Source organism: Candoia aspera, chromosome 3 (assembly GCF_035149785.1).
Source record: "Candoia aspera isolate rCanAsp1 chromosome 3, rCanAsp1.hap2, whole genome shotgun sequence".
NCBI lineage: Eukaryota > Metazoa > Chordata > Lepidosauria > Squamata > Boidae > Candoia > Candoia aspera.
Window position 1 is genome coordinate 64411394 of NC_086155.1, and position 26094 is coordinate 64437487.

The window sequence follows — 26094 nt, forward strand, 5'->3', positions numbered from 1 at the left end:
TGCTAATAAATGGTTATTGTTTTGAAATTTATAGATTTCCATTCTGCCCTTGTCTGGGGTTAGTTACTCTAAATTAAAAGATCTTGGCCAAGCAGTTTATCATTCAGTCTTACAAGCAGTGTATATAAACACTCAATATTCTAGAACACAATCAGCTAATCAAGGTTTACGCTATTACTACTACTGCTATTAGTATTACATAACTGCTTAGTTTTGATCTATGAACAGAATTTCATTGGGACAATGCTGCCTGAGCAAAGTAGGAAGTAATAGGTCCTTTCCCTCACAGCACTGAAGTTGTGGCACATTTTTTCAGAGAATTCATACAATTTCTTTTCCTGCTAGATTCTTGAAAATGAAATGTTTTGAGTTGACATTTGAATAGTAACTTCTTTTTTGTTGTTCTTTGTTTCTTTTCTGCTTACTTTTATTTTTATTTTTTAAATTCTACTCTTGGTTATCATCTCTAAGGATTGTTTTTCTATAACATATTTTTATTTTGCAATGTTCAATGTTTTTATTTTCACAGACTCACTGCAGTATTTTTTTTTAATAAATGACAGCCCAGAATAGTTAAATAATTCTCAGTGGGAACTGTCCAAGATGGATGGGAAAGAAAGTCCTGTTCAACTGAAATCAAAGTAACCTGAAATCAACTATCACATATAAAGGAGACTTAAGTAGACTGGAGTTTGTCTGATTATTTCAAGTCAGCTTATGATGCAGAAAGACAGAGTGTGAGAAAGTTACTGTAAAAAACAGAAACCAATTAAGATTTGTTTGTTGATGCATTATAAGCTTATTAAATGAACTAGTATTTTAATGAGTTAATCTACTAAATAATTTTTGAAAAGGTACTTCCTTCAAAACAGACTGCGATGATCCTGTTTCAGTTACTTCTGCTTTATATTTTATCTTACTGTGTTCAGATGTTCAGAGGAAGGAAGCAGAATGTAAAAGTGCACATTTGATGGAGGAACAGATAGGAAAGTCATCTGGTCAATGGAAATACAAAATCCAATAAAAGAAAAAAGAAGAAGTTCCCTCACTGTCCAAAACAAAGACAGAAAGCAATTTCTGTACTCATTCACTAATAGGTTTTGTAGTAGATTTCCAAGGTTTATTTTATCATGCAAAAATGATAATTGAAGAAACGCAGTATTATTTATTTATAAACTTAAGAACATACTGATCTCTCTATAGTATGTTGTATATATTAAAACCATTAAAACTAAGATACAAACAGAAAATCTAAAATAGAATAAAGCCAGGAGATAATAAGGTCTAAGTGATTTTTTTCCCTAATTTTTCTAAAACTCAGTTGGCACTAGTTTCTTGATAGTGATCTTCACCAAGCCTTATATTATATCATTTTTATTTATTTACAGCATTTACACCATGCCTTTCTGCCCAGAAAACCTGCTTATTAGGTTTCATTAGACAGGACTTAGGATCTGATCAGAGACCGATTCATCAGTTGACACAGGTGTAATTAGGAGATCAATGTCATCATGTGTGATGACTGGAACGCTCGTCTTCCCATTTAATTACGACTCATAAGCTTTTGCTTAGAATTCTGTTTTAATGGTTCGAAGCATTCAGTACAGAGGAAAAGTTGCGAATGGAAATTCCCGTGCATTTCTACAAGTAAAACTATCAGTAAAGTCAAATTCCCCCCCAACTGCCCCCTTAGGTCTGCGCCCTTCTTCGTGTGCCAGCAGATGGCTGTTAACGGTTCTCCATGGATGACCTTGGTGCTGGCAGATAGTCCAAACAAGATGATTCACACTCCAACCGTGCTTCCCCTCCCTGCTGGTCGACCCGCCGGCGGACACGCATTTCACCAACATGGATGCGAGCACGATAAGATGTTCTGGGAACATTTGATCAAGGAGCATGGCATCATGTCCAATAGTTGCAAGCAAAAGAATGTGGCTTAAGACAAATGAACACCATAGGTTTAAGAACACAAACTGAGATCATATTCTTGTAGTAAAATCACTGAAGGAAAAAAAATTAAACATGTAGGCAAACATGTTTCAGCTAGCACTGAAGATGTTACCTAGTCGGGTAATGAAACGTCTGCAAGAAAACAACTAAGCTCAGAGAACACCAAGGACTCCATAGTAGACAAACATTTCCTGGAACTTCTGGCCTTTGGAATGTTGGTCTTACCTTCTTACGCACCTGTTGTTCTTTGGCAGAATGAGCCTTCACATGTTTTCTAAGGGAACTTGGATCAGTGTAGCGTTTCGAACACCCAGGAATCTGGCAAGCATACGGCTTCTACAAGTGCGTGGAAAGAAAAGGAAAAAAAAAAAGATAACATGGAAAGGACATCTGCTTTGAAAACATCCTCCTTAAGATATGAACTATTACGGTTAAGAAAATGAAACATATTCATTGTGATGTTCAAACATCCTGTAAAGCATTTAGCTGTGTGTGCAGCTTGAAAGTACAAGTTATAGGTGAATATACATAAAGGCAGATTTACATCCAGACCTGCTATAGCAGTTGCTTTTATTCTCAGCTTAGCCAAAATGCTTTACACCTCCAGGAATTTAACATTTTTAATAAGGTCAACTGGATGAAAGTGCAGTCAGAAAAATTACAGCAGAACTTGAAAACATCATGATGCTTGAACTATTTACCAATTACTAAATAATATTTTATGTATTTGTTATTTTAATCACTTTTAAGAAGTACTTCTGCTGCCTCCACTTCTCAGAAACTGTAAATACAGTTCTGCAGATGTTTTATCAAGTTTTCACAGTCATGCATCTTGTTGAGTTCCTATGGGCAACCCCCACATAGAAACACCAGTTCATGCAAACAGCATTTCTGTGTGATCAGTGACTAGTCCGGCAGCCCATCAGCCATTGTGTTCAATCCTAGTGACCATCACCTGGGCAGTCTTGAAGGTATTCATACTTCTATGACCCAGTATTTAAGTATTTACTCCATCTAAAAATGTATTTCTCAAATCAGATATTTAAAGGAAACTTGTATTCTATCTTATATTCATATGGTACCTTTTATTACCTATTACAAGGACAATGTGATGCTCTCCAATGCTCTTACACTGGCCCTAGATAAATAGCCATGGGACTGTAAAACAAACTAGAGGAAGCCTTGATTTACAGTACTTATTCTTCATTCTGCTTACATGCTGGCCCCATTATTGCTCTGTAATATTTGTTATCCCACAGTCTGTAAGACTGAGCTAGCATACTAGTGGCATAGGCTAGTTATAGAAAATGATCTTAAAAGTATCTTTTGCTATAGTTTTACTATCTTTTCACTGGCACTACAGAAAAGTTCTGTCTGACATAATTAAATAATTTTGTATTATAATGTTAATAATATTGCCAATATTGGAAAATCAGTCAATTTACTGCTTTTTTAAAATGTAGATTCTAATCCAGTTTCAGGATAGCCTGAGACCTAAATCTAACCTAATAATCTGTTATTAAACCAGTACATTCTAGCAGTTCTTCGTAATTATTTACAGATTCTCCTTTCAGAGAAGATAAATGACAGATTGACCTGCATTTGGAATCTCAAATCAGTTCCACATGCATTCAATAAGAACTAGACAGTCCATATAAATCCCCTTTCTTTGTAGGCACCTCCAAAGGAATAAGTAGTCCTGCTCCTTGTGCTAGCAGGAAATTTCCAAAGGAATAATAAGATCATTCACCAGCTCAAGGCTCCAAAGGCTAACCTGATATGTACCCAGAAACTTGCATATGAAAGTCAATTTACTGAAAGTGCCTGGAACACACAGAGAACCGAAATTTGAGGAAGGATGATGGAAACCATTAAACAATTCCTTAGTGGAATTAACCAGGCAGAGTACTTTCCCAGCGATGCTAACACATTATTAAGGATGGAGAAACTAGATCAGAAAAAGTCCGTCCATACCAGCCCAAGCCTTTTCAATCTCACTTTCACACAGTATTCCATTACACAGCTGGCATATAAAGGGGATTAGAGTTTGAACTGTCATGAACTGCCAGTCTGCTGTTACATGCATTTGAAGCACTAACATCAGCATGCAAAATGCATTCTAATTTACTATATCTATATTCATCAATCAGAAACAAAACAAAGTGCTAGTTTGATATAAAGCTAAAATCCCTGGGAAGATCAGCAGGATAAATTGTATGAGTAAATGAATGTTATCTTGTACAGATTATAAATACAGCAAAAACTTAAAGTATGTTTAGCAAGAGTAAATAAGTTATTAATAAAAGGTTAGTCAAAATTATTACCATACCTTTTTGCTGATTAGAGGTATTTCAGATAGGAAGGAAGGATATGGAATAAACGGCACAAAGAAAGGAAGAAAAAGAAAGACGGGAGAAAAACAGAATAGAAAGTTAAACAGGCTCTTTGCAATAAGACTATACAAAAAGATATGAGGAAAGAGAGGGACTTGGTTCTGTGTACATGACAAAGTCTACAAAATGGTTTGAGTGAGCCATCTGTCCCTCCCTCCCCCTCCTTCCACTTGCATTAATGTCAAGCCATTAAACTTCAAAAAGGTGCATCCTATATGACATATTATGTTTCAAAAGAGCTACATTTTAGAAGTAATTACAAATTCAAATCCCTAAAGCTGACTTTCAAATAAATAAAACATTGTTATTGTAAGCGTGCTTGGGTTTGGAAAATGTGACTGACTGGCTTGTTTGTTTTTGGAAGGCATAATGTACATTACACATTCCTTAATGCTGCACTGTCTGAAATGTGTAGCTAGTTTAAAAGTAAATATCAATTAACCTCCAGGTTTCTGCCACATAAACACCCGGCCAAACATTAAACCACATATTCACCTCTTTCAAAAAGACAAAGGGAGGACTTATGAGCTGTGGAGCAGGAGCTAAGATGACCTAAAGAGTCTGCTTAGCTTTCATGGGTAATTGACCATAGTAGAGGCTAACATGACCTGGGCAGTGCAGTAAAATTGCCATTATCCAAACTCCAATTGCTTCAAGTATCTTAGAAAATTAATCAGATTAACAGAAAGTTAATCTATTACAACTTCCTCCATGTACAACCTCTTTATATCTCCTGTTCATCTATGTTTGTTGCAAGAACTATGGATTATTTGTATTAATAAGGTTTCATTATAAAGAGGTGTAAGAGAAAAGGATGGAGTAATTCATTCTAATATTCCAAACAGGAAGTGGGTACATGTGCTAATGAGAAAGAGAGAGGGAGAGGGAGAGGGACTGGGACTCATAATGCTGTAAACTTGAATAGGACTTAAACAAAAATGACTATTGTTTGAGAATGTCTATTTTAATTCTGACAGGGAACTTTAGAATAAAGTGTTTTTAGATGAACCTGGCAAGTATTTGCCCTAACAATACACATTTATATCTATTTCTGCATGCCATTCATTAATAAGCCAGTAACAGAGACAGCAGAGATAAGGAACACTGCATCCATCCATCCATTCAGTTGACATCTTCATACAAGTGAAAGTTATATGAGCAAACGGTGGGGCAGACTATAGAAAAGAAAGAGATATATTTACAGGCCAGTCTTCTCCCATCTGATGACCTACACATGTGGTGGCTAGCAATTTTGCGATGTTCATCCAATACCTAAAAAAGGCACCAGGTGAGGGACAGCTAATGCATGCTTTCATTTGTAATCTTAAGCAACAAAGTGCATTTTAATTTGAAACATGGCCTGACACTTCAAATGATTCACTGAAGATTTTTAATTAAAACTTCACATTTCACATAGCCAAGATTTCAAGTCTACAGGGAAAGATTTCCAAAGGCATGTAAAATATTAATTCAGATGAAGACAAATTAATTGCATGGCAAAATAGTAGAAAATCAAACTTGGTGACTTCTGTAGTTGATGTATCATTACCTTCCTAATCAAATTTAGGATTTAGTTGATGTATCATAACCTTTCTAACCAAATGCTCTCCTGGTGCGTTTGGGCTAAAATTTCCAGGATTCCCTACGACTATCAACAATAATTCTGGAATTTGTAGTGGAAAGAGCCTGAAATCAACTATAGATGGGGATTTACTGGCTACAATGCTCTGTTTGGGTCTGTGGCAACCAAAGAAAAATGCCTGATGCCAGTACTACCATCTAAAATGCTAGATGAGGTTTCTTCACTCTAGCATTTTATATATTTTTGGCTGACTCTTTCATCTGCTGCATGCTAATGCTTTTAGTATATTGTATTTTGAGGTAGGTGAAATTTAAACATCTAAAATTGTGCTAAACTACCCAAAATCATACATTAATGAAGAACAATATACATAGATACTAATAAACACAATAATATGCAGAACCTCTGGATCTGTTACTAATACTTGTTCCATTTTCTATTTAAAAATCTGTATCATCACTCAGGAATAAAACAGTCCTTATTTTCATCATTCTTCCATCATGGCAAAGACTAAATTGTTGTATTTCATCAAAAGAAGCTTGTGATGGTTTTGGAAAAGGTGACAGCTATATTTCATTGAGCATTTTATGAAATAACATCATGCTTACAGTATCCAGGTGTGTTCGCTGATGCTTAGCCCGGTCACTAGAATTGCTGAAAGCTTTCTGGCAGCCAGGATGCTGACAAAGATAAGGCTTCTCACCCGTATGACTCCGCAGGTGAATCTTAAGATTTTCAAGCCGAGAAAATGCTTTGTTACACCCTTCAAACTGCAATAAAGCCATAAAAAAACTCTGTAAACTTTTATTAAATAAACCATATCGTCCTATAATGAATACAATGTTTAAAAAGCCATCCAAAGTGAGCATGCAACAAATCAACCAGAATTCAGAACATCTGCTAAAATTTATGGATGAAACACATTTTGCTTTGCTGTTTGAATCTTTTACTATGAATGGCATACGGGTTGGTAATACAGTTTTCGCATATGTGCAGTGTCAAGCCTCCAAAACATGGTATTAAATAAACGAGCTTAAGCATTAGGAAAGAACAACTAGTTACTTACCTGTAACTAAAGTTTTTGGCAATGCCACTGCACTGAGCACATTTGGAAGCGTCTGACATTTACAGAATTTCTTGGTGGGTACACCATCCTTGCCTATCACATGTGACTCACAGGAGAAGAAATTGTTGCTTTGCTAACTTCTAAGAAAGTATGATGATTCCAACTACCCACTTGGAAAAATGCTGAGCAGAAAGACGTAATTTTTAGATGAGCCTTGAAAGGCCAAAAGCTGACACCTGTCCCTTTGAAATAATATTGTCCAATGAAAAGTAAAAAGCAAACGCTCAAAAGAATGGAATGATCTCTCAGTCAGTGATTTTTTGGTGGGTTTTTTGTGGTTGTCTTTGTACTGCTTTTTGGTTTTTAACTCTGTAAGCTGCCCAGAGTCGCAGCAGTGAGATGTGCAGCTATATAAATTTATTAAATAAATAAATAAATATAAAGTACAAGAAAAATATGAAGCTGAACTTGTAGTGGTCAGCATCATGGTACTGTGACCTCCTCCATACAGGGGTTGATCAGAGACTGTGGAAAGGTGATGATAGTCCTAGAAGCAAGCAACAATTGATGAGAGGACATGAGCCAAAAACCTTGAAGGCAGAATTGTCACGAGAGGAGTGGCTTCAGACCCAATTGAATCAAAATAAAGGACGGGGAGAGCCCTGGTCTGGTCAACCCCTAATGCAGAGGAATGGTGCAGGGATCTTCATGGAGCTTTATTCACATTTCAATTCACAAATTAAGTCTTGAACCAAAGGAGAGTAGATGGTCCAAATGGATGAACCCAGCAGCATGAACGTAGTTAGCATCTAAGATGGAGATCAGTGACTTGAAAGACCCCAAATACAGATGCCAATACTGAAGGCCCTCGTTCTTTTTCTTCTTTTTGCTCTGACCGGGACCAGGTAAGGCAGATTTACTGATTCTCCTGATGCCAGTGGAACAAAGCAGAGTCCTGCAGACTCCCCATAGGAAAAGGGAATCTCAGACATATTTAAGACATAATGTAAAGGACCCTCAGCAACTTTTGAGAGACAACAGAAACTCTGGAGGAAGATGAAGAGGCTATAAAAGAATATGTCACTATAACAGCTTGCTCACCAAGTGTGGCTTACAGATGAGAGGAATCCTTGTGCTGTGCCTGTTCTATAAAAGCCTGGTTATGCTTACAGGAGTTTACTACTTGGCCCTCCCCCAGAGCACAAAAGGCAACAATTATATCCATGCAAGTGGGGGAGTTTGCTACCACAATGCTTACTGCTGAGCAGTGAGGCCTTCAAGGCCATATGGACAAGGTACAGAAAACGCGCAAACTTGCGTCCTCCAATCCCTTGCAGTGAATCACAAGGTAAGTGATTAGATTATATTAAAATGAAGTTAACTCAAACAAATAGAGAAAAGGAAGAAGTCTGGAAGTTATTACTGTAGTGGTTGTAAACAAATTGAAGGGATTCAGCAAGAGGTGCATCTTGTCATCTGTGCTACTCTCAAAGTGGAATTCCCAAGAAAGTCTTTAAACTTTAGAAGATTCTGAAGAGGCTCTGAACCCAGAGCCTGGGTTCAGAGACCCTGAGTGAAGAACAGGTTTTCAGCTTATGAAAAGGTCTTCCTCAACATGTGTTGAGCACTGTGTAAAGAAACAATGCAAAGCAGAGAAAAGAGGGAGGCAGGTTCTACTACATCACTGAAGTCAGTTAGAAAAATCAAGAATGTTCAACCATCTGATCCATTACTCTGAAAGGAATATAAACCACAGAAACTCATGTCAAATGTCAAGTGTGATCATCTTCTTTATAATAAAAAGGAGACTTAATTACAGCATCACCCAACATAGCAAGATATTACTCTTTATATTTGTTCACATGGGAGGCAGTGGAGGGGGAGAGAGAGAAACATCAGTATAACAAATGTTATCCAACAGGAGCATTTTAACTGAAATACAGTAAGCAAAATCAAATTAAAAACCAAACCAAATCAAGGGCATGATACTTGTTTTAAGTAAGAAGGGGAGAGAGAGAAAGAGATGGACAGACAAAAAAGTCTTGATATGATAGTAATATCATTTCAGACATTTAATTTTAGTATTCATAGGCTGGAATCAATGCTAAGCTGCTAACCAAGTATCTCAGATGTGTGCAAGATTTGTGAACATGATCTAGATAAAGACTGATCTATATTCAGAAGGACTGAACTTCCAGTCAAAGTCTGTCCATTTAATCATTTATTTCTTGCATTAAATACATGAGCAATAATCTCTTTGTACCAACAGCCAAATCCCATTGGACAGTTTATGGAGAAAATGAATCCTGAAACTGTAAATTAGAACACAATGACCATAGCAAAAAAAATCCTTAGTAACCAAAAACCATTACAGAAGAAAAGCAACGTCCAACTCACAGCGTTGAAAAGATATACAGAATACACTAAGTGATGCAGCCATAAAGTGCAATGTTGTGTGGCTGTATCACTTAGTGACAGAATCCCAGCAATCCCTGTTGCTGTTGTTAACTGAATCCCACCGGTTGTTAGGCGAGGACACACCCAGATCCAAGCCATTCCCGGCTTGGTCCCTCCTAGCCCTGAGCCTTGGTAAGGTAAGGGACTGCTTCCTCTTTCTCCTCTTCAACTCCCTCCCCGCCTATCTCCCCTCCCCATCTCTGCCTTTTTGGCTGTCCTGCACAGTGGCACTCATGCAGTCCTTCAAGGTTACTGCTTACTCAATCTGTGTGACAGCTTTAGCATTATGGATAATTATGCAAGGAGATATGTGCATCAACAACTAACTTTTTCACTGAGATAAATTATATTAAAACTGAAGAAATGACTGACCCAGAATTCAGAGATGTATTTGACTAGGAAACTCCCCTTTGAAATATTTGATGTCTTTGCTGAATTCAATATGGCTTGCAAGATTATTGTCACTGCATAAAAGCAGATATATTCAATATAATATTTTAGAGAGCAATTTTAAAAATAACCTAGTTACTGCCTAACAAATATGCAACTTTACAGATTTACTGCAATCCTGCAATAAAAGTATACTTGACAAAGTTGGCATTTCTAAGCTGATTTAGTAATGACAATGATCTGAAAGTGCAAAACCCCTGCCTAGAGTCCTATAATTTTTACTCTATTAATTCTCTCCTTATGATTCTAGCTGTTTTAATTCCATTACCTTTGATTCCAGCAAAAGAGGAAGAGGAGGGGAAAAGAAAAACAGGATGGAAATTAGCAAAACGGAAGAATAACTGCACTCAGAAGGGAAATATGGGGGGTGCAGTGGGGGACAAAAGAGATGTGGCAAAGGGAAGAGAACTGAGTAACTGGACAGAGAAGGGGAAAAAAAGAGTGTTACAAAAAGGGTTGAATGCACCAGACAACACTGTCCCAAACCAACAGACTAATCTTTTAAGAACACGTAAGAATATTTCAAAAGTCCTGCTGGGCCAGGCTAAGACCCATCTTATTACAGCATTTTGCTTCTCATAGTGGCCAACCAGAAGGCTTTGGTATAATTACAAACTGGAAGCAGAAACTTCTCTTTTTGTTCCCCTTCCACTAGAATTTGGAGGTATGTTAGCCCCAACTTAGAGGTAAACATTGAATCTTCTAGACTAATTGCCTTGATGGACACGTCCTCCATAAATTCACAGAATCACAGAATGTAAGATTTGGAAAGGATCTTGGAAGATTATCTACTCCCTCACTGTGCCCAGTGCAGGAATCCACTGCTACACAATCCCTGACAATTGACCACTTAGCTTCTATTTAAACACTTGAAGGAAAGGAAAATCCACCACTTCCCAAGGCAGTTACAATCATGTGAAAAAGTACACCCCGTGTAAAGTTTTTTTTTAATAAACATATGTGGACATATCAATATTTTATCTTCAAACAGTATATAAAGATAAAAGGTGATGTAACTGAACAAAAAAACCATGAAAACTGACTTTGCAATTATTTATACAACAAAAAATTAACAGATATGCCATTTCCTTCTCAGAAAAAGTAAGTACACCCTTGAGTCTAATACCTGGTATTGCCCCCTTCAGCAGAAACTACCTCAAGTAGTGTTTCTTATAACTGTCAACCAGTCTCTGACATCAATTGGGAGGAATTTTTTCCCACTCCTCCATGCAGAATTTTTTCAGCTGTGCGATGTTTGAGCGGTTTCCTGCATGCACAGCTCAGTTCAAATCAACCCACAGCATCTTGATGGAATTTCAATCCAGGCTTTGACTTAGCCATTCCAGAATCCTCCATTTCTTTTTCTTTTTTTTTCAGCCAATGCTTGGTGGATTTACTGGAATGTTTAGGGTCACTGTCATGTTGCAAGATCCATTTTCGGTTGAGCTTCAATTTTCTGATAGATGGTCTCATGTTATCCTCAAGCACCCTTTGATACAATAAAGAATTCATAGTGGATTCTACAATGATGAGCTGCTCAGGCCCTGATGCAGTAAAGCAGCCCTAAACCATAACATTTTCACCACCATGCTTTACAGTTGGTATTAGGTCGTTCTGGTGAAATGCTATCTTTGGTTTTCGCCTTTGCCTTGTCTGTCCAGAGCACGTTGTTCCAGAAGTCCTGGTCTTTGCCTAGGTGTTCATGAGCAAACTTACATCTTATCCTGATGTTCTTTCTGGACAGTAAAGGTTCCCTCGTGGCACACGTCCTTCGTAGATCTAATTTGTGCAGCTGCTTTCTAATGGTAGATTCATGCACTTTGATATCAGTGGTGGTTAGAGTAGGTCATGTCATGAAATTCTTAGAGACTTCTTTCAGTATAATGTGTTCTGCTCTTGGCTGAACTTGCTGGGATGGCCTGGCCTGGGCAAACTGGTGGTTTACCAGTGTAGGCTTTCACAGCTGGTATCTGTAGGGCAGTGCTGAGCTTCAGCGTTTAGTGACCGTGGTCTAGACGACAGATTTCCTGACATTTTGCCAGCAACTGAGGACCACTTTGCTTCTGAAGATACCAGCCACAGTTGCCAAAGAAACATCAGGTCACTGGATCACAGTCACTAAACCTAATTTGCACCAGTAAACTGCTGACTGATCTATAGTTACTTGGATCATCTTTTTTCTTCTTTCCGAAGACAGGGACAATATTTGCCTTTTTTCAGTCCTTTAGCATTATACCAATCCTCCAAAAACCATAGAAAAGAACTCCAAGATGACATCTGCCTCCTTCAAGACTTCTAGGTATAATTCATCTGATCCTAAAAACTTAAAACTCATTCAGGTATTCCTTAACCAAAGCTTCCCTTGCAAACCTCAGTTCGTTCATTCCTTTGTTCCTTCCTTCCATCCATCCATTCCCTCACTCCTCAATGCACCTTTAAATGCATTTAAACTTTGCAGTGGCCAGATTGACTGTCAACATACTAAATTGGGACTTGGTTTATATTTATACTTTTTTTTTCCTAAAGCAGCAAATGGTCTTAACCATGTGCCAGTCTGCTGGTTCTTATACTTACCTGACTCTTAAAACAGAAAAGAAAAGCTCTCAAAAAGGCACCCATCTTTCTTTAGAGTATATATTCTTGCCTGTTAAGGCTGTGATTTAAGCAAGCAAGCAAGCAATTTATTTGTTGAATAGCCATTGACCAAAAGAGAGTTAGTAACTGTAAATCGCAAATGGTGCCATTCTCTTGAACATCAGAAATATACAGTTGTAATCGAAATTATTCAACCCCCATTGCAAATCAGGTTGTCAAAATGTACAGACTTTCAGCTGTTTGCAATGAACAAATCAAACAAAAGCAATTGAAATAGCTCATCACAACAAATGCTTCAACTGCATTTTCAGTTGAATTTGGGGACACCACTTGAGGCATTCGTTGTGTTGAGCTATTTCAATTGCTTTTGTTTGATTTGTTCATTGCAAACAGCTGAAAGTCTGTACATTTTGACAATCAGCCTGATTTAAAACGGGGGTTGAATAATTTCAATTACAACTGTATAACAAGGGTCTGCCTACCTGTCTCATCTTGCAGGGTTGGGGATACATATGTCCCACCCATCCCTCACTGTCACATATCCCCAGGCACTGGACATAAATTTTGCAGAATATAGTTTGATGTCTTTATAGCAAAGTGGCTGCCTACAACTGCCTTCCCAGAAAATACACAGATTTGTATATTTCAAAACATATATGACCTACCCATGCCTCCACACAGACGATCATTGGGGGATTGTATTACTAGGAAAACCTAAATAGCAATATAAAATCACATATGAAATATCTCACAGAGTTTGACAACAATTTTGTTTTTTGGAAGGAAAAAAATGTATCAAAAAAGTCACAAGTCTTTGTTTCAGATTTGGTGAGGTGGCAAGATAAAAGTGCTTTGCAAGCCACAATTGATTCAGGGACTGCCAGTTGGGAATGTCTAAGCCAAGTGATCCGCTGTATTGTTTCCAGCTCTTAGATCTGATGACAACCATTTTGCTGCTGTTTCCTTTAGAGTAACTAATTTTGCACTGTGCAAGCATGATTTTCCATGGCTGCTGGACATGTTGCTGGTTCTGGCAGAGTTCCACTGAAAACAATGCAGCAACATGCCAGAAGATCAGGAAAAAAACCATGAAATACAGATGTTGCAGGATGACGTAGATGTCCCAACCCATCAAGAAAAGAGCAGTGCAGCCTATTCTGGATTTTTCTGCCTCTAGCCTATACAGGAAGGACATTTCCCAAATGGGGAAAAGTTGGAGTGCCAGTAAAATAATCTATTTTAAAGACTGCAGTTTCTTGAACTTTTAATTTATAGATAAAAAATATTCAATTTCCAATTTTAACATTTTAGTTATTAGGATTTCCCAAAGCCAGTGTGATTGCTTACAAGTATAATATCAGGAAAATAGTTGCATTACAAAATAGTAACTGTAGTTGTGCAGAAAAGTTTACCTGTAAACATTTTCAGTATATTCAAAACAGGAGGAATAGTAAGTTTCACAATCTTCTTTATTTTTCTTACACCTTGCCCTTAGCATGTGAAGTCTGAACACCTGTTAGACTGGTATCATTAATTTGGTCTTTCTCCTTTTTCAAAAAAGGTGATGTCATCATGTAGTCAAATAAAATTGGCTTATAAAGTCATTGCTGAAGATAGCTCAAAATTAGGGCAAGGCTTCCTGAATCATATAGCCTTACTGAGCAAACCATTCATCACACTCTAAACACAACAATGACATGATGACCATATGGCTAATAAAATGTGGCTATATGAATGATGTCACTGAGGATAAACATTTCAGATTGAGGGCAGCGTTCCTAGCATCACACTGTCCTTACTCTGAAGGTATGAACCCATGTCACTTTGAGTAATTTTGTTCAAAGTTTGATGACAAGTGTCCACTGATTTTCAGATCAGATCTAATAATAATCTTCATCTCCAATTGCACAAAATTTATTATTATGGTTGTAACTTAGATTTTTTAAAAGTAACTTTCAAATTATTTTCCATGGAAGTTATCAGTCATGTTATACAGAATATAAAAAACATTCAGAATGAGTTATTAAATCATTTCTAAAGAGGAGTAGGAGTATGAATTACTTAACTTAGAAAGTTTCTGGCTTTACCTCCAGGTCATCTGCTGTCAGTCTGTCACTTTCATTTGACTACTTCTCATGTTTTGCTAAAGACTGACAACTAGGATAACAATACAGTTATAATTTTTGCACTTGTAGAACTGTCATGTTCACCGTTTCAATGTGCCTGGTACATCGTAACGCCTCGCATGCCATTTCCTTGGAGGGGGCTTACTCTTAGGAGCGGGTGGATAATTCCACTCTACTGAGGTGTTATCTCTTGGCTGCTGTATTGGAATGTGTTTGGGTTAGGTCATGGATTCAAGGTTGCTTTCCCAGGCTAAGGCTAACGGTTTCCAGCACCTGGGAAGGGGCGGTTGATATGGCCGGGCGAGGGAGGGGTTCTCCTCAACTGAGGGGATTTAGTTTGTATTTTCGCGCGCTTTTGCTCATTCTCCGCTTTCTCTGTATTTGCCATAATTTCCCTAATAAATCAGATTTCATTTAAGTAACCTCTTGTGAGTCTGAGTGTTTGGGGTAGGCAACCATTACAAGAACTCTGCTGCAAATGGGGCATTATTTTTAATTGTTAACTGAGTTAAACATATTTGTTTAACTAGGATAACATGACTGCAAATTTAGGAACCACAAGATGTCATGAACATATTTAACTCAATGCATTTAATATACATCCAAGAATAATAAGAAAAATGTTATGTATTGATTTATAGATTAGAATTATTTTTAGAAACTATTTTTGACTATTTTATATCATTATTCTGTATATGTGAAGTTCACATATTAATTTTTTATAGATGCAAAACTAGTTTGCATGTTTTCATATATGGGTAAATGTGAGAACAGACCAATCTATACAAGCCTTTGGGACCTGAAGAACCCGATTTCATCCTGTGAAAATTCCAAATCTATTACTGCACCAATTCTGTTACCCCTACATGCCAAAGCTCTTATATCTGAACATTTTGACATATGAAACTCTTTTTAATGAAATATTTAACAAAATAGTTTATTACTGAAAAGAGGTAAAAATGTAACAAAAATTACAAATCACATTTTGAATTTTTCAAAAATAACTATGCCACATTATCAGTGCCACATATTTTCTCCTCGGGTTACATAGCAATTCATAAATGCATGGTGTGGTAGTAAACACAAATGTCAATATATTATCAAACACTGAATGTGTTCCTAAGGATACTTAACTGCGGTAGTGTCTAGAACAACTGTCAGTTGTCAGGAAGGCGAAGAAACCAATAAAAAACAGAGCAGTTTGGGCCATAAGGTGGAGCACATTTTCATGGGAAATGAGTTATGACTGTAAGGGAGAAGATTTCACAGTGGCACTGCTGTAAATAGAGTTAGTGTGCCATTAGAGAAAGCTCATTAATACACACTTCTGCTTTCAGTAGCAAGATCAGTTAAACAAGCTACCTTTTATTTATAAACCTACAAGGAAAACAGCAGGTCATATTGGCTGTTGACATCTCAGACAGCCTACAGATGGAAAACCTGAAATGTTTCATTCCCAAAACATTTATAGCTATCAATAGGAAGTCTTCTGTCTGCTCAAAAGAGCCGAGCTTCTTCTGAGCTCTGTGAAATGTTCTTTCTTCGTCTAAAGTAATTACATAACTTTCAATACAAATTAAATATGAATTGGCTAATATTTACACATATTCTATTATTTTCAACCATAGAATAATGTGTTTTTTTTCATGAAAAAAACTATGATTCAACCCTATGATTCTATGATCATTTCACAGAACTCAACAAGCTGATCCTGTAGCACAGATGTTTGTTAGTTTAAGGTCTAGAACAAAAAAACAGGTCATTCATTACCCTGTCTTGGAGGTTTTTTTAGAATCTAGATCATCTGGGTATGATGATTTACACAATAAGCATCAATTATAACATTACAACACCAACTTCTGCAAATGAAGCAGAAAACTGAGCAGCAGCTTATAGTAGATTTGTCACTTCAGTTCCTTCTCTCCCTTTCTAACACCAGATACTTTTTCTAAGCCTTCTCCCATTCAGCAGGCTTCTCATCATGACAAAGAGTGCAGGTTCTATAAAAATCTCATGTACATCCTCTTTATTAATGACTATAGTTCTGTAACCACTCTCTGTTTCTTCTCTGTTAATTTCAACTCAATTTGGTACAAAAGTTCTCTATAAATTTTAACCAATATACTAAAGACAAAAAAGCAACAGGAGGAGGAAGAAAAGAAGTGGCTGATCAGCATAGCACAGCATTTTTAAGGCCAAAATACCACATGTGTGACATGTTACAAAAGAAAATTAATGTAAAAGAGAACCATGAATTCCAAAACATCTGGAGTTTTATAGTAACAAGCAAGGGGAAAACCTAACTGAAAAAGTCCAATGTGGTGCATTATTTACAATGAAGCCTGATGGATCTAAGGAGAAAGGCCTTTAAAGAGTTAAAAATATTTGGCTATTCAAGCATTATCCAACTGATTTCCATGAGGTTATCCAGTTTAATCATAGGAAATAATTTAGGTACACAAAGATCAAGTGAACTAGCTATAAATAGGTGGATGACAAAGAGTCTTCCACAATGGTAACTATTATGTCACCTGGTGTTTGGACATCAAAATGTCAGCTTAAAGAGTTTAGAGTGATATCCCCAAGTTACTCTGTGAAATAGAGTAACAGAAGTAGCTGGGATATATAGCTGCTCACATAGATACAATGATTACACTTCCACAGAAACCTATCTTAGAGGAAGCATCAAATCAACTACATATTTTGTGGGTTATTCATTTACAGTGCTTTTTACAATCTCCACATAATTAGATTAGATCACCTGAAAAAGTTAAAAATTCAATAATGTTAAAAGTGCAGTAATACTGACAAATATCTAAGAATGGTCTACACATATAAAAGTATTTGAGTTGAAAGGTGTCAAACTTTAGTTCACTTTAAAACAAACTGTTTACACAATTAGTTGGGCTTATATTTCTATCTCCTCTGACTTCTTCTAATTCTTTTTCTTTTTCTATATGCCATCATAATTCAAGAGTCCTCATCCTTTCTTAAATATATTTATGCTCTTTGGAGAACTTTTGGTATGTAACCACATCATCAGAGAACAGTAAACCAGACTTTTAATAAATCTTGTCTTACCTTGTGCACACAGTATGTTTGCTCCCACTTGGTTCTTCCTGCTAGCACAAATAGCCAAACTAATCCAAAATTGAAAAATCTACTGTTATACATTATCTGAATCCAAGCTCCTGGCTTGTACACTGTTTATGAACCCAATTCTTCAACCAGAGTGTATTCTCGGGTTACAAATCTTGGCCTGCATAAAACCAACAAACAACTAACTAGAAGAGCCAAGTGGGCTCAAAGAGGCTGTATGCCCTATTCTGTGCATTCATTATAAATCAGGAAGCATCAGTATCCCAGCTTACTGAGCAAACATCATCAGTGTCAAATATTGAATTGATACCTTAATATCATTGCATGGCATAGTAGATTTGCATTCAAAGATCCTGTCGAGCTAGTGGGAAACAATTCCACTTGATTATTCTCTCACCTAATAGTTTTCACAAATTATTCCTTTTAAAGCTGTTTTTCAACAGACATGAGTTGATACACAAAGGATGAAATTAACTATAATCTATATAGTTTACTTAACTTCATAATTCTTTAATCGGTATGGGGGGGCAGGAGGGATTTTGCTTTTTAATTCTAGTATACCACTTTGGGATCTTCTCAATCACAAAGTAATACAACAGTAAACTTTAATGAAAAGTACATTTAAGCATTCCCATTTGGAAAAGCAGTAAGGGGGTTAGGGTTGAAATCTTGCTTATTTATATCTTACTTGAAAAATGTGAATTTGATTCTACATATTTCAAGATTTTTTTTGTCACTCAATAGCATTGCCATTTTTTTGGAACAGCCTATTGAAGATGTTGGACTACAGGCAGTCCTTGCTTAACAACCATTCGTTTAGCAACAGTTCAGACATAGGACGGTGCTAAAACCCGACTTGTGAGTGGTCCTTGCGCTTACGACTGTCACAGCATCCCCGTAGTCATGTGATCGTGATTTGGCCACTTGGCAACTGGTTTGCATTTACCACCGTCGCAGTGTTCTGAGGTCACGTGATCACCATTTTTGACCTTCCCAGCCACCTTCTGGCAAGCAAAATCAATGGGGAACTGCATGATTCACTTAACAACCAGATGGTTTGCTTAATGACCATGTGATTTGCTTAATGACCACCGCAAACATGATCATAAAATCAGGTTGGATTAGCTTAATGACTGCATCACTTAGCAACTGAAATTCTGGTCCCAATTGTGGTCATTAAGAGAGGACTACCTGTAGTTCCTCTTTATTATGTTTCCAAAGAGCAATGAAAGTGTGGCTCTACAGGAGGGCATTTAGGGATGAATAAAGCCCACATAGTCCCTGAACCGTGTTGGTTGTAATCAGCTAGTATTTAATAAATGTTGCATTGTTAATCTTACTTTTTGTTAATTTGCTGTAAGGTGCTCAGAATCTTTGGGAATGGAATGGTATACAAAAATGGAAATAAATAAATAAATAAATAAATAGCCTTTGTAATGAAAAACAACAACCCAAATTATTCAATTATCCCAATTATTCAATTATATATATATTTCATTTCTCCTAGCTGTAAGGTGGGGAAACTAAGTGACAGCAGCAGTATTTGTGTTTGGCATGGAGTGCGCTGAAAGTGAATGGATTAGAATATGATTTCTATTTGAGGCCAAGAAGGCAATTTTTCCAAGGTGATGTTAACCTTGTTCTATTTTTGCATTCTGAATATATATTTGTGCATCTGTAGATACTTCCTCCATCATGTGGCAGAACATGTTTGCTTGAATCACCTCAGCTTCTACTATCCTTTATCAAATATATCTCCATTTGTATTTTACCAAAATAAAACCCCAAAACAAAGCATTTATAAGCCAATTTTAGTGTCTTTTGCTTTCTAATTTAAGAATTCTATAAAATTAAAGCAGCAGCCTAAGCTGCTATTTCATATAATAATGTACTAAACAGCTGTAGTTCAATTTGACATTAACTGTGCTAACAATAAGAGTCAGAATTATAAATCTAAGGATTATTAAGGTATTCTCTCTATGGTAGCCATCATGGCCATTTTAAACTTAGTCATTTATGATGAAGCTGTACAAATAACAGACTAGAAGAAAAGGCCTATATTTAGTTGAGACTTATATCTCAAATAATCTCAGATCAATGAAAATGACAATGTATGTTTTATAAATAACTGGAATATATTTGATTTTTTTCTGTTTTGTTACATATTGTATGTTGGAGGTCCCAGCAAATCAGCATGCCTCATTAGCATGTGGATGAGTTTGTTCCAGGGTGCAATTTTATATGTGCTTCTGGAGGAAGCTGTTTGTTGTCCCTCCCACATTCCTTCAGTCCTACCTCCTTCTACCATCTACAAAGGAAGCATGCTGCTGCTGCTCCTTCCATCTGGGGCCATGGAAGGAGGTTCCCCCTTTCTGCATGCAGCTTTTAGCAGCATTAAGGGCTAAGGGTTAATTCAGTTTAGAATTAACAAGAATCATTTTCCTGCATGGATGTAACTGGACCAAATAAATGAGTAAAACCTTTTTTTGCTTACTTCTGAACTTACTTTGTTTAAGTGTGTAATTCTTTATGCTTGGGTGGGCTAAGTGTGTAAGATCAATAGCCTATATTTCTCTAACATGCTCATGAATGCTATTTCAGATAATATTCTTTTCCGTGTGCGTTTTTTCACTGTATTAACCTCTGCTCCATTCAGTGGTCCTAGCTGTCCACTAATGGCTTCATTATAATCATTATAAATTGGATGGGATAGCTACCTCACTAACTGGATGACTAGAAATACTTGGGACTGAAAGAGGGGATGAATTCTCTCTTATGGCTTTTATTCCTATTTCCCTATAGCCCTGGTCACAGAATTCAGGGTTTGGATTGCTCCACATGGGATAATTTCCCTGCTGATATTGTTGTTTTGTACAGGCAGAACCTATACAGGTACAATTATATGTACACAAGCCTCCTTTCTACAGACAGTTGCGCTACTGCCAATAAGAAAGCCAACATTATTTGGTGAGTGTTTTGCATTTTGACAGCCTAATGTGGGCTAGAATATTAACAGGAAATCCAACAGTTGCTACAGTTTCATTTTAATAGTAATTTTATTAAAACTTACAATTGAAAAGATAAAAACTAATATGTCACATTACATTACACATTTATTACTATAAGAATGAAAATACTAAAATGAAATTAAAATACTATGTTAAGAAATTCAAAATCTAAGTGATGGTGCGGCATATTGTGCAGATGGTAGCACAAAACTGGGCAACCTGGGAGGATATTTTTGGGTCCTCGTCCAAAAGAAGTAACATTAGATAGAAGTCACTCTCCTTGCCTGGAAATTTCTTCAATAATGGATATGTAAGGATCTGTCTAGAATCCTTATATAGGGAACAGCAGAACAACATATGACTTAGGGTTTCTACTCAGCCATCACCACATGGACAATGTTACTTCTTTCGGACAAGGACCCAAAAATCTCCCAGGTTGCCCAGTTTTGTGCTACCATCTGCATAGTACACCGCACCAACACTTAGATTTTGAATTTCTTAACATAGTTTTTTAATTCAATTCATTTTAGTATTTTCATTCTTAATTAATTTTGGATTGTAGTATATTAATTGCTTTTGTTTTTATAGATATGTATTAATGTAAGATGGTTACTATTGTATAGTTTTATTGTGTCTGGCCTTAGGGCTGTAATAAACGTATAATGTAATGTAATAATGTAATGTAAAAACCAATATAAACTTTAAAAAAAAAATAAGAAAACATAGAAAACAAAAAAAATAAGAATATTCCTTTTAATTATTAAGACACCAGCCAGTTTCTTTTGTATGTCCAGTGTAGCATTTTTTTTCTATATCATTCTTGTAGCTTGTCATGTTTAAATCCACTTTCAGATCAGTCTCAATTTTGCCAGATAAAACTTATTCCTCTTTCATAACATCTTTGAAACACAGTCCCTCTGTAATGGCAGACACTCTTGAAATTAATTTCTGGGTCCATTGTTCAAAAATATCCTTCAATACGTCCAATGTTAAAATATTTTGCTTCATTCTGTATTAGTAAGTCAAATTGAAGTGTTCTTCCCCTTTATTGTAACCTTTAGTTTCTTCTGCTTCCCTCTAGTGTCCAACCTTCAAAGTCTCATCTTATTATTTTTTTTAAAGAAAATTCAAAACAAAAGCATTTTCCCATGGGAAGGATTCTTATAATTAATTCCAAAATCTTATTTCAAATCCATCTAGACCCTTAGTCTGTTTGTAACTTTCCAGAATCAAAATTCTAATCACCCTTTTGCTGTTTATTCCAAAACAAACAAACAAACAAAAGTCCTTAAACTTGTATCTTTAGCTAAGGACTGAAGGAAACTCACCCAGTGCTATAAAACTTGTCGATCCAAAAGTTCCTAATAGCTGAAAAGTAGTTAACAAGCAATGTCCTAAAGCGATTAGAAAAGGAAGTGTGTGAACCCATTGTTCTTTTTGAAGGTGCCTACTGCAGTTTCAAAAGTCCTCTCCTTGTCCAGAGAGGAATTATGAAGAGCCAGTTTACTTGCCGGCTCTTCATTCCACCATGGTCGTCAGCTCTGCTTTTAGCGGAACCATCTTCAGTTTGCCATTGCTTCCCAGAAGTCAGTTTCATATTGTACCTTGTAACCACCGTGCCTATCCCTGCATGATGCATGTTTCCAAATATGTTTCCTACATACAGATCCATAACGCAAACAGGGTGTCAATCAGTTCTGAACAGATGCTGCAAGAGAAGCCAAGGGCCAAAGTACATATTCATGGTCCCTCCCTAACCACTGTATTTGGAATATATATCACTTTGTCTAAGCCTGCTCCAAAGTATAATTGTTATCCTTCAAGATGAAACATGTAGCATCCAAACAGGCTTCCTTGAGATCTTCATCTACCTCTTTATATACACAAGAAACTGAAATGTGGTGTTTTTCCCATAGAAAAACAAAGCTAGTTGGGGAAACTTGCCTGTCCTGTATGAAGACTTAAAAATATTATCGGATTACTCACTCTAGGCAGTCTATTTTTTTTAGAAAAGTCTTCAGAAAGAGAAGATGTTATTATTTGAACAGCCATGAACAATATTGTTAGGATTTGTGTATGCTTGTATTGCTATTGCCTTATCAAAAGACCATAACGATAATTTAAAAACAGAACCTAAATGTCTTTCTATCTAGCAACTCTTCTGTTTTTCACACTCATAACCGTGTGTGTGTTAATAAGCATGCCAGACATTTACCATGGAGTTGGGAATAACTGCCTTAGGACAGAAATCCAATGTTTCAATTTAGGAGGAAACCCTGAGCAAATATACAGAGAATATATTCAAATACAAAGTTCAAATTTAAATTTAAATTCATTCTGTCACTTAAAAGTGAAACGGGGGAAGAGCATATTTTCTGGACACTATTCCCCAGCTTCTTACAGTGACATATGTCTATGATGATTTCTTGTGTTGGCCTGTATTATCTACATGCCACAGCCTGGAAGTCTAAGGCTAGATGGCATTCTTGAAATGCTTCAGAAATGGGGTTCCTAGGTACAACAATGGCTGTACAAGATGTTCAGGTTTCACATTGGAAGCATTTTGTATTCAGCTCTAAAATAGGTCTTTAATTACAATGTTTTTCAAGATCATACTTAACAAAAAATGGAAATGTAACCCAACAGAAATAGTTCTTAAACTGAAATGTTGAACAACAGCCCAGAAAGAACACCCCCCCCCGCCAAAGTATGTTTTTCTCTGGTTCACTCTTTCTAATGTCTTCAAAGCGCATTCAGTATTCAGAATATGCCATTTAGGAAAAAAAAATGTAAGTTGCATTATCATCATACATAATTATTATGTAATATCTTGCAATATTTTGGAGGGAAAAAGCTACTCTATGTTTTCATAGTACTTTACCTCTATCCCACAACCTAGCAGAGAAGTACCATCGGCTCTCTACCTGCCACAAGGCTTTTGCAACAAAAAGTGCTTTGGACTTGTATATAACATGTTTTCAACATGTGCATTTAATTTGCATAGTTTAAGAAACGTCCTGTGGCCACAGTACTAAAGAACTGAACATGTAAATTGAAAAAAATATCCGTATGATTAAGTAAGATTCTTAAAGAGAAACATGTTGTTAAGTGCTTCATTGAGAAGAAAATGAAATGCAGTAAATAGAAGCTCTTTTGGAATCAATCACTGAAACACATGCTTTCTGTGCAAAAATTGCAGTGTTTCTCTCTGTAGAGACATCTGGAAGAAATTAACATGATGTTAAGAATAATGTCAAATTAAAACATTTAGTTTTGACTTCTAAAATTAAATATAAAACTTAGGGACTGACACTGTGCTGATAGGTTTAACTTACTTATTCAACAGAACTGGACTTTTTGTCCTGATCAGTCATATTAAGTATATTTGTAAGGACAATATTAGTTATTATCTATGTTGTTTAATCAGGGCATTATCACTGAGGTTGTAGAATTATGATTGTCAAACTTCAGTTCAGTTCAGCTATTCTGGATAAAGGTAATGATGTATGGCTTGTGTCACAGTTAGAAATGAATGAGACTTATAGCATAAAAGTAACTGATATAGATTATCTAAGATAATTATTTATTCAACTGCTACATTTATGCATCTAGTTTCTGGCTTTATTTGAGGAGAAAAAGTTTAAGTACCTTACAAAGCTAGAGCTCAGATCAGACCACATTTTACAAAATGTTAATTTTGCTAGAACTTTCCAGGCCCAAAGACTTCCATAGACATGCGGTCACTAAGCAAGCCTCTATTCCTGAAATGCTGAACCTCCCCCCCACCCACTGTATTACAGTTGGACCATAATCCAACAATTCACGATGCAGTGATTTTAATAAAGATAAACAGGGGTATATCTCATCATTGTCTGGATGGACAGAAAGCAGTTGGAACCTTATGGATGCTATCCTGAATTCTACTTAAGAAAGACATGATATAAGAGTAATTAATAATAGTAGTGGCCTGGCTTACAGACTTTTCTAAGAACTACTGGCATGACGAGGCTCTGTATTACACAAACCTAAAGTGGGGAGCTTCTATTTCATGGGCTGCATATTGATGCAAGGCCTCTGCATCCGTCATGGAGGCCCACACCCCTGAAAGTGCTCTATGCAGGGAAACAATTGTTCTGCCTTCTGTTATACGAAGTGCCATCCTCTCTGCAGGAACTATCATTCTTCACCTCTTCTTGTGGAATGGTAAGACTATCTCTTGACGAATCCTGCCTCCCAAGAGGTAATCAGGAAACAACCTAGGCCAGATCTCTACTCTTGACATAGATTATTTTTTTAAAAATATAATTACTAAGAACCAAGAATACATTACATGGAATATCCATAATTATGTCTTCCAGTATAATGTTTGCTCCTAAATGCAGCTATATGTCTCTCAGTTTAGATTATGGCTTTGGGGTGCAGTTATTAGAAAGGTTCAGACATGCTGGCAGATTACTTTAGGTGTGGTTGTGCCTTGTATTTTATTTAGATAGTATCCTACTCTCGATTTTGTTCTAGAAAGAGCAAAGTCAGAGACATTGGTGGCTGCTAGGAAAATGAAGAAAGTTCCCGAAGACTATATAAGAATCATACTCTCAGTGTTCATGTGGTTCATCTTCAGATTTATTGAAATTTAAACTTTTTCCACTGATGAATTAAAAAGAATTGCTCCCATAGAACTGTCTACACATACAAATGTTTACCTGACCATTGTCCTAACAACCAGGAAACACACTGAGACAATGAACTGGTCTCTAATATTTATTGCTAGTACTTAACAGGAATCCTAACAAACTGAAGAAGCGTGGGAAAAACCCAGACATATAACCCCCAAGGGTTAAGGCAGTCCCGATCTGTGTCTCTTTGAATGGCTGAACAATTCATCAGTGCTACGCATGCGCTTGACAGTCTGGATGGGAGCCCCCTGCTCGCCATCCTTACTCATGACACCATCAACAATAAACTAAGTCATATTAGTACCTATACATTTACCTATATAATGCTTTGGTGTGAAAACTGTCCATGTCCAAAGCAAACTAACCAGCTGGATTATAATGTGGGCATCTTTCTTTCCCTCTCTTGGACTGATAATTAGAAGTAGTACACTGGTTCATATGCTAGATGGTGATATACTAATAGCCATTTTTCTTCTATTATGGGTTTTTATGCATGAGTTAAATGTAAAGAGTGTAGATTTGTATCTGGATAGTTGCTTATGGTAATTATTCTCCATATCTGAAGGAGTATTCTCCATTTCTTGAATCATACTGCATAAATCACTACACCTCCATGAAGGTTTCCTTGTTCTCACATCCACTGTACATATGTATGCATTCATGAGCTCATGAGAATGGTAATAGAATCAAGT

The 26094-nt window shown here is 36.5% G+C and overlaps 1 protein-coding gene across 1 annotated transcript in view; it reads right to left on the reverse strand.

Moving 5' to 3' along the window:
- GLIS1 (GLIS family zinc finger 1) overlaps positions 1-26094 on the reverse strand; it is a 130864-nt gene that overhangs the window by 39595 nt on the left and 65175 nt on the right. Inside the window, exons 2-3 of the mRNA XM_063297974.1 lie at positions 6534-6695; positions 2176-2286 (exon numbers count right to left, since the gene is read on the reverse strand). Of these exons, the coding sequence (XP_063154044.1) occupies positions 2176-2286; positions 6534-6695 (273 nt within the window). The remainder of the gene's footprint in view (positions 1-2175; positions 2287-6533; positions 6696-26094) is intronic.